The following is a 16,393-nucleotide window of genomic DNA, read 5'->3' as shown; positions in this document are numbered from 1 at the left end:
GAGGCGGCGCCCGCTCGCCCGCCCGCCCGCCGCCCCCTGCGGACCTGCACCCCCGCGGGGCCGGCGAGCGGGCGGCGGTCCCTGCGTGCGCTGCGCTCCCGGCCGGCGGCTGCGGGCGGACTAGGGGCCAGGCCGGCGCAGGGGCTGAGTTTCTGCAAAGTTTGACCTGGTTGCCTTTCCGATGCTGCAGCAGAGCGAGGCAGCGCGGGGCGCGCCAGGCGGCTGCGGCGCGGCGGCGGGGCTGAGCGGCGACAGCACGCTCACGATGATCATAAAATAAAGCAGGCGAGCGGGGTGGGGGCGAGAGAATCCCGAGCCTCACCCCTCCGCCCCCGGCCACCCCCGACCCCCGACCCCCACCCGCCGGGCAGCCCCGAGCTAGGAGGACTCGGGGGCCGGGGGGTCGTCCACGCCGGCCCCCAAACCCCTGTAGAGCTAAAGGACACTTCCCCGAGAAAGGGGGTGGGGGCGCCCCCAGGACGTACCCGTGGTGGGGTCGGGGGCGTCCGGAGGGCGGCAGCCCGGGCACGCGGAGCGGCCCGAGGGGCAGGTGAGTCGGAGGCGCCGCCCGGGTTGGGGGCGTGCGCGCCAAAGTTCCCCGGCGGCGGCGAGCGCGCCGGACGCGCGGGGATGGGGGGCCACTCGGGGCTGGCTAGAGGGGCATAAAAGCGGTGGGGCAGGGGCACTGCGCCCTTCAGGAGCCTGGGGAGCCCCGGCTCGTGAAGGGGCGTGCGTCCGACCTGACCCGCCTGCAGGGTGGCCCTGCGCCCCCCGTGGTGGGGAGGGCCCGGAGGGAGTCTGACCAGGAAGGGGCGCCGGCGGCGAGGAGGTGGGGGCAGTGCCAGGACCCAAAGTCCACGAGGCCCACTGCAGTGCCAGGCGGTGGCCTCCCCCTCCCCGACCCCGCCTCCGGGCCGCGAGGTGTCAGCGGAGATGTCACGGGCGGCGATTATTCGCTGGTGCGCGCGGTCGTGCGGCCGCCACTGACGGGGCGGGCGGGTGTTGGGGGGGTGGCCGCCGCCTCCGGGGAGACCGCCCAGAGGTGCGCGGTCAGCTCCGCAGCCCGCGCGCCCCGCGCACACGCGTCGCCGCCCAGCGCGTCCCCCGCAGCAAAGTTCGGTTCAACTTTGAGGCCGGCCTTGACGCCCTGTCCCTTCCACCTCCCCCTCCAGGTCCTCGGCGGCCGCGGCGAACCAGGCAGCGGCCCGAGCGCAGCCCCGGGGCCCCCCGCACGGCGGCGGCGGCGGGCGGCGACAGCGACAGCGGCGAGGGGACGCGGCGCGCCCGCGTGGGGGCGTCGGCCCGCGCCCGCGAGTGGGCGCCGACGGGGACCCCGCGGGCGGCCCGCGCCGGGCGCTCGCCCTCCTGGAAGCCCCCGAGGGCCCCCGGACCTTGGCCGACTGAACAGAAACTGCTCTCCCATTGATTCGACCGGGCCGGGCGAGCGGCCGGGTGCGTGTGCCCGAGCGCGTGCGGAAGGCAGAAGGGCAGGAAGTCGGTCTCTGGCAGCCAGGGTGGCGGCACCGCGCAGGGGACGCAGCCTTCCTTATTTATGTGTCTGCCGGCGTTTGCCTTCTTCGCCCGAAGACTTCAGGGAGCGTCTCGGAGCTGCGTTCCCCGCGTGTGAGGCACGGGAAGGGCTGGATGTCTGAACAACATGCTTATCCATTAACCTCCAAACTTTCCTTTTTTTAACCCAAAGAATATCGGTGATTTTTGTTCACTGCTCGCAGAAGAGAGAACCCAGGGCCCTTGAAATGCAGCAAAATCCTTATTTATAAAGTGGCCCCGCGGTAGTGATATGCGAACCCCCTGGACTCAGTGAATCTTCTATCCTATGGATATCGGTCTTGGGATTTGAGATTGAAGAGCTGTACTACTGTCTGCACTGGGTCCGGCGGCCTCCATCCTGTCAATGCCCAGCTTCCCCTGGGACTGCTGGTCTTCCCTGGAGATCAGAGTGGTCCTGTGTGCCATGGGCTGCATTCAGAGCATCGGAGGCAAAGCCAGAGTCTTCCGGGAAGGCATCACGGTGATCGATGTGAAGGCCTCTATCGACCCCATCCCCACCAGCATCGATGAGTCCTCCAGCGTGGTGCTCCGCTACCGGACACCCCACTTCCGTGCCTCGGCCCAGGTGGTCATGCCGCCCATCCCCAAGAAGGAGACCTGGATAGTCGGCTGGATCCAGGCGTGCAGCCACATGGAGTTCTACAACCAGTATGGGGAGCAGGGCATGTGAGTACTGCTCAAAAGCAAGCTTCGGGGAGGGGGCCGCTGAGGGGGGGAGAAGGGGGGGATGTGGCGGGGCGGCTACAGAGGGGTCTCTCCAGGGCCAGAGGCATGAGGCAGACATGGAAGTGCTCTCTGAGTCCTCCTCGGCCAGGCCACCTAGAGGGCTTGCCTGTTGATTCAGATCGGGGTCACGGCTCTAGGACCTTCCCTTCCACTGTCCTGGTCCCCCCAGGGTTCCCATCTCCCTCCCCGCAAGATGCCCAGGAAGCAGAGGGACACTCCATAGGGTGCCTCTTTGGCAAAGCAGGCGTGCTGTCCTGGGTCACTGGAGGGGCAGGGGCTTGGCCCAGCTCAGGCCTCCGCCAGCCCACGTGGTCATAGTGGGCACTCAGGGAAGGAGAGATGGGCTTCCACAGCCTCCAGAGTTAGCGTGCAGGGCTCTGTGTTGAGCCTGATCTTGTCCCCCTGCATTTTTGGAGGCACATCAAGACCTGGGGGGATGCTCTGCTCTGTTCAGGATAGAGTTTTGTTGGAGAGGGTTTTAGAAACTTGGTTTGCATTGCAGTGCAGTGTTCTCTCTCTCTGGGGCAGAAGGCCACTTTCTGTGGACCTCCATCATCAGTGTGCAGAGGGCTCCAGGGGGCCCCTAACAGCTGAGAGGAGCCCACTGGCCTCTTCTCTCCAGCCCGGTCTCTGGAATGTCCTCGGGGTAATGTAGCGCTTGGTGAGGCCTCTTAGGATCCTGGCAGGTGCCCTGATCTTAGAGATGGTCACCCTGAGTGTGCAAAGAGCAGTGGTAGACAGAGAGGGAAGTGACTTAACTTGAAGGGGTGCCTAAGACAGGGCGATGACAATAGCTGTTTCTGAGCACGAGGAGGCTTCTGAAGGCACCAGGCAGCCCCCCAACTAGACCCCTGGGAGTGGCCATGGATGCTCGCCCACAGCCTCTCTCTCAGGATCCACCCCTGCAACACACCTCCCCCGTCCTGTAGCAGACTTGCCCTCAGACTTGAAACTGATTTAAGAACCCCCGGAGCCACCTGAAATTAGAGAGGATGGGGAGGGGACACCAAATCTTGTGGCTTCTCCACCTGTGACTCTGATGTTACAAGGGCAACAGGAAGATCATGGAAAAACTGAAAACTAGGTGTAACCACGGCCACCCCGAGAGGCACGTGGGCCATATCTGGACACTCATCGGCTCCCCTCTGTCTACCTGACATCTATGCTCCAGGTCTGACTCTCCAAGTGGTTATTAAACCAGGCGGGGTTGGCGGGGGTGGCGGGAGATGGTACTGACTTTCCATCCCAAGAAGGGAAATACGCTTCTTAGTTACTTGGTGTGGACCTTCCCTAAGAAGTCTTAAGCCCAAAATATTCTCAGGCTTTGCAGGGCATCTGGGACAACTGGCAAGACACAAGGGTTTTTCTAGGCTTTTAGGCTAAGCTTGTTTTCTTCCCGAGAAGGAATAGGGAAGTCAGAGGGTCCTTCTGAACTTGGAAAGTTCCGTCCTCCTCCTGTGAGAGCCAGGAAGAGGAAAGTTGCGGAGGGTTGAAGGGGCTGAGTTTTGCTGTGTGGTGGGGAGGGAGCAGGCCTGGCCCGGAGCCTCGGTTTCCCCACCCGTGAGTCTTCAAGGCCTTGGGCTACCTCTGGTGGCTCCAGGTCCGTTGGGGCACTATGGCTGGAGGCAGGCCTGCGTCAGGAGACCTGAGCTGACCTTTCTCTGTCTGTGCCAGTCCTTGGTTCCTGGTTAGAGGAACCGAGCGCACACCTAGACTGCAGTCAAGCGGACCTGGGCTCCAGTCCAGGCTCTGTCACTTTCCAGGGTGTGACCTTAGCCACTCTGACCCTCGGTTTCCTCGTCTGCAAATCGGGGCCAGTCATAGGCCTTGCAGCATGGGCTTATTGAGTTACGGGAGGTGACATTGGTCAAGCTCTCGGCCCTGCGCCAAGCCCACAGTAGATACTTACTGCAGGTGACTATTGTCTGTAACGCTGTCGTTACTGTGATGATCCTCCTGTCAGACAGGGAGTGGGTGACGGGACCTGTAAAAAGAATCGTGGCTGAATTCAGATAGATGTAAATTACTCCTCGTGCTGAATTTTCTCCCCAGCCCAGGTCTTCCTCTTTCACACAGAGCCTATTCCCTGACTTAAGAATTTAACAGTTAACAGTGTGAGTCGCGTGATTTGAGTTTTCAAGTGGTTGAAGGCCGTTTTCCTCATTCTGTATGTGTTTCCTTTTGTTCTCTCCCCTTCTCGGAACACATCTCAGCGTAGGGACCCCTGTGTCCTACGGACCTCCTTATCCAGGGTCCACTGAGGTCCCGGTGGAGATGGGACCAGCCCCAGAGAAAGAGCAGAGTTGGAGGCTCCCTGGAGGGGCAGGAGGGACTGGCCATTAATGAGTTCAGTCTCTGGGGTCAGGATGACCCCAGTGCTGGCTCTGGGGCCTCAGCAAGTTGCCTCTTGGAGGTTAGGCTTTGCCATCTGTGGATGGGGAGTTAGAAGTGCCTGTAGGCTGCTGGGAGGATTCGAGGAGAGGACAGCTGTAGGTGACTGCCCTGTGGCTGAAATGCACAGTTGGAAACTGCTTGATTATTAATCAACAAAACTGTATTAAGAAACTGAATTAGCAAGTAGCATGGTTCCTCTGGCCGGTGGGGAGGCTCTGGCCTCCAGAAAAAGCCTGGACAGCTGTGCCTGCTTGAATACCAATGGAAGCATTTTGTTTTTGCTACGCAGCATATGGGATCTTCGTTCCCCAACCAGGGATTGAACCCACGTCCCTTGTATTGGAAGCTCAGAGTCCTAACCACTGGACTGCCAGGGAAGTCTCAGATGGAAGCATTTTGATGGGATGGAAAGACTCTTCCCTATCCCAAACCTCCTGTGATAACGAGGCTTCTTCACTTTTTTAAGCCCCGTGATGTGAAGGAAAGTCAGGGGTGGTGAGAGGTGGGGTGACCAGTGGCCTCAGGCTGCCCGGAGCTGCCCCTTAACTTTGCTGGGACTGGGGCTGTCCTGCGCGTTGCAGGATATTGAGCAGTGTCCCTGGTCTCTACCCACTCAATGCCAGGAGCCTCCCTCCCCCAATCCTAACAACCAAAAATGTCTCCAGACACTGCCCGATGTCCCCAGGAGGGGTGAAAAGTCACCCCTGGTTGAGAACTGCTGGGCTAGACCCAGGCAATTTGAAGCCTTAAAATGAAGCCCCCCTGGGCTTTAAAGGCCTGGGGAGCGGATGGCCAGGTGCAAAGGTTAGGTTAGGGTTTCTGTTCTTGTATTAAAAATATTAATTCCAAATACTTAACCAAAACCCGTAATACCCCCAAACATTATCCCTGCTTGAAATTAATCTCTAATCCAGGAGGAGAACCCTTTTGAATGACATTGTGGGTTGGAAATGTTTGCAGTGAAACAATGCCACACGCCAAACCCCAGTAATGCCCCAGCTTAAAGAGGAGAGCTAGAAAATGGTGAGTTTCTTGTGCCAGCTTGAGAGGATTCTATATCGTTTGGGGTTCAGCCCACATTGCTTTAAAAGCTACCCCCCCCAAAAAAAAAAATACTGTTGGAGACGCCTGCCTCCACAGCCCCGTCCTCCGCAATCCTTAGCCGCCACCTGTCAGCTGGCACAATCTTCCAAGTGACAAGTCCCAATTTCTCCCTTGTGTGTGGGACGCTTCACATTATCCCTAATTTGCCCTCCCGCTGGAGCCCCCAGGGAATCTGGCTCACGACCAAAGTCAAAGTCAAGGCCGGCTCTGGCTCCAGGTTTTGCCAAAGGGCAGGCTTGGGGTGAGGGGAGGAGAACAGCTCAAGACATGGGGGTCTCTCTGGATTGACAATGCCACCTGCCCGTGCCCTTGTTCAGCAGGGCGTGGCCCCCCAGCTCCACCATCCACAGGTACAGCAAGCTCAGGCCAAGTTCCCAACCTTTATGAGCCTCACTGTTCCCATCTGTGAAATGGGGTTGTTGAGGGACTAAATGAGATAGTGCCTCATGAGGACTCAGCACAGTGTCTGCGTATACAAAGCACTGGTTGCATAGTTGCTATCCCTTCCGTAACTAGCATTCATTCATCATCAATTACACAGCGCCCGGCAAGGAATCAGCACAGATTGCTGTGTTAGAGTCGTTGCTCTTCTTCTTCTGGGTTCGGCTTCCCATACCCGCCTAGAGCATGGGAATCTCTGGCGATGAGACCTCTCAGGGTTTTTGCAGCCAGACCTGCGATGACTTGAGCAGGATGACGAGGCCAGTGGGAAAGGGCCTGGCAGGGGTGGAGGGGCCTCTGCCTGGCTCCCCGGTCTCTCTCTGGTCTCCCAAGGAGTCCAAGAGGTCCTCACTGATGCTGAGGCTGGGGCTGCTCAGACCCGAGGCCACTTGCCCTAGGAGGCTTGCTCTGCTCCAGCAGGTCTGGGGCCGGGTCAGGAGGCATGGCCTGGTGACCACGTGGCCTCTTCCTGCGGCCTGGGCCTGCCCGGGGGGCCGGGCAGAACAACTGGGGACGGTACTTCCTCTCTGCACCCGGAAGGCGGCCTCCCCCATCTGCGGGGCCCTGGTGGAGGCCGGAGAGGGAAGTCCTCGTTTCCAGGCTTTGGGGTGGGAGGAAGTTGGGGGCGGGGGTACTGCCCGACCCCAAAAGAACTGCCCCTGGGCCGGTCCCCGCCTGGCGATCATGCCCACCCTCGCCTTCTGAGGGCAGAAAACAGAAGCTGGCGTCTCCCAGGCTGTGCGGGGAGGCACCGGCCACCGCCATGATCAGGGGAGTGGCGAATGAAATGGGGAGATGCTTTTTTTTTTTCCGCTGATAGGATCTGGGTTAAAAATGGAAAGGATCAGTAATGCCTGGTGTGGGGGGTACAATGTGGGCAGCTTCTGGAAGATGAGCTTTCAGAATTATAAGTACACGGGACCTTCAACTCTGGCACTGTTGTTCGGGTTCTTTGTATTGCGGAAATGCCTGAATGAACTTTTTGGCCAACCCAGTAGTTCTGGCGTCTCTTAACAGAAACTGAGCCCCTGGCCTGGTGCCTGGCAGGTAGTAAGCACATAAAAATGTCTACTGAACAAATGAGTCAATGAATACATGAATGGAAGGAGCGGGGCAGAAAGGACGTGTGTGCGGGCAGAAACTCCAGCCCCGGCCATCGTGGCAAAGAGCCACGAACACCCCCAGTGTCCTGTCTCCAGGGCAGAGTATGGCGAGGCTGCTACATAGGACGAAGAGGGGCTCGCATCAAGATTCTGTCACTAAAAACTGAACATATACTGGGTATGTGCAGGGAGAAAGCTTCACAAGGATATTCACCAGAGTGGGGTGTGGTGAGTAACCTTGCCGAGGAAGGGGGAGGCCCAGAAGGCAGGATTCATGTTTCTCACTTTGGGTACTTCTCTATGGCTTGCTTTTTAAAAACAAAACAAAACACAGCTTTTAAAACTGAAAACTGAAACAGGTGCTGTTGGGCCCTTTCCCCACGTGGCAGGCCCTGGGACTGCGGCCTGGGCAGAGGGAGCGGTGAGGTGGGAGGAAACAGTGCCCACAGGAGGGTCACACCTCTGGTCTCTGGGCACCTCTGGTTTCCTTCCCTCTCTACCCACAGGCCTTTGAGCACAGCCAACTTCGGGCTGGTGGCTGGGCCTGGGGCCATAGGGTGACCCTCCCCAGCCTCTGTTGGCGCACTTTGGCACAGCCTCAACCCCTTCTCTGGCCTGCAGGGAAGGCCTTTTGTAACCCCTTCAGACTCACTCCCCGTCAGTCGTACTGCTTGGAGCGTCTGCATGCTGCAGACTGTGTGCACACGCGTGCAGGCATGCACCTGGGGGCCCTCAGCTTCGCCCACATCTGACTTTCAGGGCCATGGGGAAGGGGGGTCACGGCAGATTTAAAGGGGTTGGAGGAAGGAAGTGTGCCATCCGTTTTGTGTTTTTAAAGATCACTTGTGTTTCAGGGAGGAGAGCTTGGCAGAGGGCAGGAGGAGACCTGGGAGAGGTGAAGGGTTGTGGCCAGGGACGAGGCGGGGGCGTGCGGGGGGCAGTCTGGAGGTGAGGGGGCAGTCAGGGATGGATTCGGGCATCCAGAGGGTGCAGGGCCCCCAACATCGCTGATGACCGGGTCGCCACGGCGGGGTGGCCAGCGCCCGTGGGGCTTCCTGCAGACGTTTGTTGAGTGGCTTTTGGATGGCGCTGCAGAAGGAGCGGGGTTTGAGGGGAATTCAGGAGTCTGGCTCAGATGTGCTGCCAGCAGGCCCCAGAAAGCATCTGCAGTCCGGCTTGAAGCTTGGACTTGCCTGCCGTCCTCTGCTTTCCCACACCTCCAGGATGAGGGTGGGAGAGTGACGGGAAGCGGGCCAGTTTCCTGGGCGTGGGCACAGCGGGGTCCTGTGCTCTGAAGGGCCCCCGGCCTGGTGCCTGGCTCCACGGTTACCACGTGGCAGTTCTTAACTTTTGAACAACTTTCACTTTGTGCTGGTGCCACACATCCTGTGGCCACTGTCGCACTGAAGACCTGTGTAGGCCGGCGAGCAAAGGGGGAGAGGACATGGGGGAGACCATGTCCCCTGCTCCCCTGTGGGAGGCCTGATAGGACCTGCCCTGGGGTCTGGACAGGAGGCGCTGGGCAGAGATGGGCGGTTGCTTGTGTTCACAAATCCCCCTCCTCCACCTAGATCTGGTGCTGGCTGGGCATCCGTGTGGACCTGAGAGCCTTGCCCAGACCTTTCGGTGACATCTGTAGCTGTACTGTCCTCACCTTGCAAACCAGAAGGCTCAGGGTGTGCTGGGAGCGGAAAACCAAGGGTCTGCCTCGAAGCCCGAGGTCCCTGCAGAACAAACAGGAAGTCTTCAAGGCAGGAACTGTATGAAACTATTCCTTTCAGAGCCCAGATAATTTGGAAACATAAATGAGGTCAGAAGGCCTCAGGTCACATCGGGGCTGGCAAATCCATTAGTGTGAGAGGCACGCCTCCCTCAGATGTTCTCCGGGAGTTTCCACGTTTTGCTGTTTATCGCGTACCAGGTGGTATGTGTCGACAGGTTTAATCATCACAGAAACCTGGAAGGTGGGTGTGATTACCACGGTGGACCCATGTGGAGCTGACATCTGTGACTTGACCAGAGCTGGTAGCCAGGGTGATACTGGCCCTGGGCTGGCCCACATCCCTCAGCTACTGTGCCCTTACCCACGCCCCCTCGTACCGCCTCGACTCGGAGACTGGACCGAGACCACAGCTAGCTCAGCTGGCCTGTGATGATGTGAAAACAGACGCCCTTGGCCCTGGTTCTGAGTAATACGCCACGTGAGACAGGGCTGTCTGCTCGCTCATGGGGACGTCACCCGTCTGTGACTGAGCCAGCGCGTGGGCATCTGGGGGGGCTGGTAGGGGAAAGGGAACCTGAAGCTTTGGGGTCAGAGGCTGAGACACAGAGAGAGGGGGGCCATGCGGGTACCAAGCCCTACTCCCCCAAACAAGCCAGCTCTTAGTGAAAGGGGGCCTTTGGCGAGATGGCTTTCTGCCTTAAAAAAACCCAAAAAACAATTTTTAAGAGTGAAACACCATGAGAAGGTAGAGTGGGTGCCTTCCAGGAGGCTGGATGCAGGTGGGACACGGGCTTCTGAGAAATTCAGGACAGGGACCCTGACCCTCTTCTCTGGTCCGTGGCGGCCATCCCCCTGGGACAGCTGAATCTCCAGGTTCACAACTGTGACCTCCTTCCTTGGAGTCTGACGAGCTCAGGGCCCCGGGCTGGAGATGGCCTATGAGACAGGTGTTACGCTAATTTGTGACCTTTTTAATGAAATAAACAGAAAAATTAGCAAAAATCACATTCCTAATTATCCCTCCAGTAGTGACCACATTTACTAATTGCTAACATTAAATGATCGGAGAAGGCAATGGCAACCCACTCCAGTACTCTTGCCTGGAAAATCCCACGGACTGAGAAGCTTGGTAGGCTGCAGTCCATGGGATCGCTAAGAGTCAGACACGACTGAGTGACTTCACTTTCACTTTTCACCGTCATGCATTGGAGAAGGAAATGGCAACCCACTCCAGTGTTCTTGCCTGGAGAATCCCAGGGACAGGGGAGCCTGGTGGGCTGCCGTCTATGGGGTCACACAGAGTCGGATACGACTGAAGCGACTTAGCAGCAGCAGCAACATTAAATGCTACATCTCAGGAATGCATTTTTAATTATTAAGTTATACGTGGGCTTCCCTGGTGGGTCAGTGGTAAAGAATCTGCCCGCCAATGCAGGAGACGCAGCTTTGATCCCTGTGGGAAGATCCCCTGCAGGAGGAAATGGCAACCCACTCCAGTATTCTTGCCTGGAAATTCCCAAGGACAGAGGAGACTGGCGGGCTGCAGTCCATGGGATCACAAAGAATCATACACGACTGAGTGATTAAACAAAACAACAAAGATATATATAAAATTTATCATCTTAACCATTTTTAAGTTCAGGGGTGTTAAAAACATCCACTCTGTTGTGCATCTATTTCCAGAAATTTTTCATCTTCCCCAACTGAGATTGCACCCGTGGGACCCTGGCTGTCCGTGCCCCTCCCCTAGCCCCCGGCAACCACATCCTGCTTTCTGTCTCTGAATCTGAGTCCTCGAGGGGCCTCATATATGTGGAATCACACAGTGTTTGTCCTCTTGTGTCTGACTTATTTCACTTCACATGATGTCAAGGTTCATCCATGTTGTAGCGTGTGTCGGAATTTGCTTTTTAAGGGTGAATAATATTCCATTGTAATGAACAGACCACTTTATCCATCGTCCAGTGATGGACACTTGGGTTGCTTCCACATTTGGGCTACTGTGAACAGTGCTGCTGTGAATAAAAACACATTTTGTAATATATATTCTGGAGAGAACTGCTAGTGTACACAGGTGCAGAATTCTGGGGGCAGAGCGTCTGGTGTGGCAGGCGCCCAGGTCTCACTGCCCAGCGGAATCACTGAGGAAAAAGACCCCCACCCGCAGCTTTCCTTACTTTATCTGCCTAGTGGGGTGGAGGTGACTGTTGGTGAGTCTGTAACGGGTGGGTTCCCCGAATGCTGCTGTCCAGCCACACGTGTCCTCAGAGTGACTTGGGACAGGCCAGTGTCCTCTTCTGTCTGAGAGCTATTATTATAGCAATAGCCATGGCGACAGGAGTGCCAGCAGACACCAGTCACTGGCCTTTGTCCTGTGCCCTGCCCTGGGCTGGCATGTTCCTGCCTGAATCCTTCCGTGACCCCAGGTGGGACAAGGTGATGAGTCTGGGACCCAGGGGGTACAGGGACTTTGCTCAGGGTGTCACACCAGTGAGAGGGTGGCTGAGACTTTGAGCAAGTCCAGTAGGTTTCTTGAGTCTGAACTCCACAGACAGCCCAGCCGCCTCCTTCCACCCCAGGAAGACTGAGACCCCTGAAAGCAAGACAGGCTGACCAAGTACTGCTGGTACTCAGCTGGGCCTGAAGCTGCAAGTGCAGGTTCCCCGGCAGCTGCAGCAAGGCCAGGAGGCATTGATTGTATAGCTGGCCCGGAGGCAGGGACTGAGTGTGGTGTTTTGAGATGGGCTGTTCAGGTTTTCTTGGTTCTGCTGCTCCGGAGATGGGCTGACTGGGTGGGAGCAATTCAGGCCATACTGTGCTTCTTCTTCTAGGCTGACATGAGCAGAAAGAAGGGGGTACTACCTATGATGCTGGCCATGCTGGGCAGGGGGCCAGGGAGCCCAGACCCACACGTGGTGGAGGAGACTAGGAGGGGAGGGGACAGAGTCTGAGCGAGGGCTCTGGGCACTGGTTCCTGTGCCTTTGGTCCAGGTGCTAACACCAAAGCTCAGGGAGCGCAGGCATTTGACCTAGGTCACGTGCTGGTCAATGGAGGGACTGGAATCACTCTTAGAAGTGCCGACCTCACAGCCACTGGGCCCTGAAGCTTCCTGTCAGCCCCTAAAGCAAGAGAAAGAAACTCCCTGCCCTCTGCACTCCCAGGCAGGGTGCCCTGATGTGCTGTGTGTTCAGGAGAGGCCCCTCGACCCCCAGCCTCTCACGATCAGTGGCCTCTGCCCTCACTGAAACCACAGGGCTGCATGTGGCTGATCCACCAGCCACCAGGACCTGGGGTGGGGGGCACAGCGTATGTCAGGGCTCCCCATTACTGTGCGCTGCCCCCAGGCCCCTCCCTGGGACACATCCCCTTGAGGCCAGGGGCAGCCAGGGCTTCCCAAAGTCCAGCCCCTGTCTAGAGTGGTTTCCGGGGTGGGGAGGGGGGAGACCAATCTGAGATGATGCAAGAGAACAGGATGTGGCTTTTGGGGGGGGGTGCCAGGTCTAGGGGAGCCCCAATTCCTTGACCTGATGCTGGGGTGTCTGTTTCCTGTCGGCCCACCCCAAGAGGTGAGCCCCCAGGACAAAGGGATGCAGACCAGCCTGTGGCTGGCTGGTGATGTAAACTGCCTTCCCATCCTCAGGTCCAGCTGGGAGCTCCCGGACCTCCAGGAAGGCAAGATCGAGGCCATCAGCGACTCGGACGGGGTGAACTACCCGTGGTACGGCAACACCACAGAGACCTGCACCATCGTGGGCCCCACCAAGAGAAACTCCAAGTTCATCATCAGCATGAACGATAACTTCTACCCCAGCGTCACGTGGGCCGTGCCCGTCAGTGAGAGCAACGTGGCCAAACTGACCAACATCTACCGGGACCAGAGCTTCATCACGTGGCTGGTGGCCACCAACACCTCGACCAACGACATGATCATCCTGCAGACCCTGCACTGGCGCATGCAGCTGAGCATCGAGGTGAACCCCACCCGGCCCCTGGGCCAGCGCGCCCGGCTCCGGGAGCCCATTGCCCAGGACCAGCCCAAAATCCTGAGCAAGAACGAGCCCATCCCACCCAGCGCCCTGGTCAAGCCCAACGCCAACGACGCTCAGGTCCTCATGTGGCGCCCCAAGTTTGGGCCGCCCCTGGTGGTGATCCCGCCCAAGCACCGGTAGCGGCCGGGGGCGCCCGCGTGGTGACACCCGGATGAGGACACCGCTCAAGCGACCCCCCACACGGACTCTCTGGTCATTCAGCGAAATACAACCTTTCTACCTTCTCCGGCGGGGCGGATCTCACTGTGCGAATGCCCCTGGGATGGCCCCTCCCCACCCCGCCCCGCCCCCGCCCTTCTGGCACCTGCTTTCCTGGGGGAGGGGGAGGCCCAGGCAGGACCGACCCCTCGACGTGCACCGTCAGTGTCGCCCTGGGTCTCCTTTCCTCTCCTCGCAAGTTCATTCATTTGCAACAGACACCCTGAAACAACTGCTTTTTCTGTTCTTCTTCTTTTTTTTAAATGCCTCTTTACGAGGTTCAGGGTCTGAGGAGGAGCTGGTGATGAGCCTGGTGGGTGCGGCGGGCCCCTCCAGGGGAAAGACCCACCCCCCTGCCCCCGCCCCGTCCTCCGTCAAGCGGCCTTATGTAGACTTGCTTTGCCAAACTTTTGCCTTAAGCTGATTTTAAAGGAAAAAAAAAAAAAACCCGGAACAAAGAAAGCAGGATCTCTTTTCTATTGGACTTTGTATCTTCTGCCAGAGGCGAGGGAGGAGGGGATGGGGAAAGAGAGAGATGCCCCCAAGCCCCTCCTCCTGGGTATTGCCCACGTGGTCGGGGGTGCCCAGGTAGATCTAAAACCAGCTGCTCATTCTTTCGTTTTAGCTGAGCCGAAACCACAGACCAATTCTGCCCCGGAAGTTCCTTCTCTCTGCCCCAGGTAGAACCCCATCCCCTAACCACTGCCTGCAGAGAGGGCTCTGAGCTCTGAGCCGGAGGTGTCCCACCTGTCTTTTCTGGAGCCAGAACTTGCCTTGGGTGGGGCTAGGAGGAGAGAGGGCGGGTCCTGTGAGTTGCAGGTAAGAATTTCCAGCATCTTGGTCCTTGGATGGGTCCGTTGGCACATCTCAGCTTTTCTCTTTCCATCCACACTGGTCCCCAATGCCTGGAGGGGGCCAGCCACCCTACCCAGCTGTAGTTCAGAGGTAAGAGGGCCTGCACCTCCCTGCAGCATCTTCTCAGGGGACGCCCCTCCCAGGTACTCTGGGGGAGGGCTGCAGACAGGCTCTGGGCACTGCAGTGCTGGAGGTGGGGGCCCCCACAGATGGGCATTCCTGGGTCTGGGAAGGCAGAAGGCAGACCCCCACCCCCACCCCGCCTCCGCTGCCTGTTCTCACAGAAGGGAACGAGGGCCCTCTGGGGGCCCAAGGACCTGGTCCTGAGTGACGCCAAGCTGTTTTTTTTTTTTTTTTTTTTTAACAATGTCTGCTGCTTGCAGGAGCTGAGGGACACCCAGCTGAAACCCTCTTCCTCCAAGTTTGCCAGACCCACAGCGACGTCACCTGGGTCCCTCATTCTAACGGATGGTAATCAAGCACAGAAAACTGTCAGATGAGTGAAATAAGGCATTTCTGCTGCAGATGAGCCACTTGGAGGAGCCCCAGTGACCGTGGGAGGGCGTGGGTCACTGAGTCCTCGTTCTGCTCCTTTATCCGTGGGATACTGCGTTTATTCAAGGGGTGCTTTACTGTCCAGCCATCTCCCGAGCCTGCTCCCAATGGGAGGTGAGCAGCTCTCCTGGAACCACTGGACGGGGGGAGAACTTGGTGTGGCTGGCGGGCCACCTGGTGCTCGGGGACCCCTGTCAGGCCCCGGGGTTGGGGGGTGGTGGGGGGAGACAGCCAGCTTCCCTTGGTGTGTTTGGAGGGAGGCCTGCCACCCAGAGAGGCCACAGCCTCCAGCGAGGGGGATACGAGGCCCCCTACCCTGGGGACAAGCTGTGGAGGCGCCGGGGTGGCCAAGTCCGGCTGCCGTGGACGGGACCTGGCCTCTAGGCGGCTAGGCCCTTCTCTGCACTCAGGTCTTTCTTGCACTAAAAAGGAGAGAGGGCTCTGGGCGAGGGGTCAGGAACCACAGCGCTGCTTCTGGGCTGGGCCATCGCTGAGGAGTTCTGACTGGGGGAGGAGTGGTCCTGAGCTGTTCGGGGGGTAGAGTCTCCCAAGCCCACTCCCCCTGAGAGGGAGCAGGGCCCTCTTGGAGGCCATCACTGCTCCGGCTGCCTCCCCCCTACCTCCATGCCTACTGCATGCCTGGGCTCCCAGTCAGCTTGCTGCCTGGCTCACTCCCCACCCCCATCCTCTACCCCTCACCCCTTTTTCTCTGCCCCTCCCGGCCTTTCTAAAGAGAGGGCTGGGAAGACCCTGGGGAGGCTGGAGGTCCAGCTAAGGATGCTCGACTTAGCCTGGGTCTGGTCCCTCAGCCTCTCGGATCAGGAGCACAGACCCAGGCTTCTCACCTGGGCTCCCCACCCCTATCCCTCCGGTGTCCCCACTCCCCGGCGTGGACACACTCCTTCAGCAATAAGGACCGTCCGCCGTCGTGGAGAGTACTGTGAAAGCAAACCAGTGCACTTACCAGGAGGCACAAGACTCTTGAAAAAAAAAAAAAAAAATGTACCGTGAACATTTTTAAAACAACAGCAACAAATACAAAGAGAAATAAAATGGAATTTTAAAGTAGGCCTGGCTAGGATCTGGATGTTTCTGAAGCAGTGGGTTCATTGGCAAGGGGGCGGGATGGTATTGATGGCTCTGTATTTCCAGCCTCGCGGGTGAATGTGTTTGGGGGTGGGTACATGGCTGGAGCCTGGGGATTCTGGTGCTAAGGGCCTGGGATGAGAACCCAGGAGGAGGCGGGTCACTTTGCCGACGCATCCTCTGTGGTCCACAGCCTGGGGACCTTGGTTCCTCACCCACAGCGCCCCCGGGTTGGAGTAGGAGATTGGAGATGGAGCTAGGACTTGGGGGCAGCTTGGTTTTCTGGCAAACAGTAGAAAGTGTGTGACAGGAGGGTTGGTGTGTGGACTGGGTCCTTACACACAGATTTGCAAACCCATCTTCACATGGAGACACAGCTGCTAAGTCAAGGTCAACCGAGGACAGGGCCCTGCATCCTGCCCACACCTGCAGCTGCTGAAAGGGGCTGTGTGGGGCCAGAGCACTGATCCTAAATACCATCTTCTATCAGAACTTTCTTATGGAAGTATGGGAGCTGGGGCAGCCCAGAGGTCCTGGAGTGGGTGTGGGCTCTACAGGTGGGCCATGGACTCAAGGCCATTGTCGA

The 16,393-nt window shown here is 58.4% G+C and overlaps 1 protein-coding gene and 1 long non-coding RNA gene across 3 annotated transcripts; one reads left to right on the top strand and one right to left on the bottom strand.

Annotated features, from left to right (window-relative positions):
* The first annotated feature begins 67 nt into the window (after nucleotides 1-67).
* On the top strand, nucleotides 68-15,789 carry FAM78A (family with sequence similarity 78 member A). 2 transcript variants are annotated; one of them, XM_061433866.1, is made up of 3 exons: nucleotides 68-550; nucleotides 1,173-2,238; nucleotides 12,705-15,789. In XM_061433866.1, exons 2-3 carry the CDS (start codon nucleotides 1,916-1,918, stop codon nucleotides 13,231-13,233), a joined length of 852 nt encoding a protein of 283 aa, XP_061289850.1. In that variant the 5' UTR covers nucleotides 68-550; nucleotides 1,173-1,915; the 3' UTR covers nucleotides 13,234-15,789. The 2 variants fall into 2 exon arrangements, with proteins under 2 accessions (XP_061289850.1, XP_061289851.1); XM_061433867.1 differs by lacking the exons at nucleotides 68-550; nucleotides 1,173-2,238 and adding an exon at nucleotides 2,328-3,469.
* LOC133257663 (uncharacterized) lies at nucleotides 2,693-7,253 on the bottom strand. The gene is made up of 2 exons (XR_009739636.1): nucleotides 4,538-7,253; nucleotides 2,693-4,282 (listed from the first exon to the last, which is right to left on the bottom strand). It is a non-coding gene; the product is annotated as an uncharacterized LOC133257663 (long non-coding RNA).
* Nucleotides 15,790-16,393: the final 604 nt, after the last annotated feature.

Source organism: Bos javanicus, chromosome 11, assembly GCF_032452875.1.
Source record: "Bos javanicus breed banteng chromosome 11, ARS-OSU_banteng_1.0, whole genome shotgun sequence".
NCBI classification, from domain to species: domain Eukaryota; kingdom Metazoa; phylum Chordata; class Mammalia; order Artiodactyla; family Bovidae; genus Bos; species Bos javanicus.
The sequence above is the reverse complement of the archived record's forward strand: the minus strand, read 5'-3'. Positions and strand labels throughout refer to the sequence as shown.

Bases quoted from the DNA above. Each gene is read 5' to 3' on its own strand.
- FAM78A (XM_061433866.1), top strand. From the start codon at position 1,916: ATGCCCAGCTTCCCCTGGGACTGCTGGTCTTCCCTGGAGATCAGAGTG. The intron at 2,239-12,704 runs GTGAGTACTGCT...TCCCATCCTCAG, and splicing joins CAGTATGGGGAGCAGGGCAT to GTCCAGCTGGGAGCTCCCGG.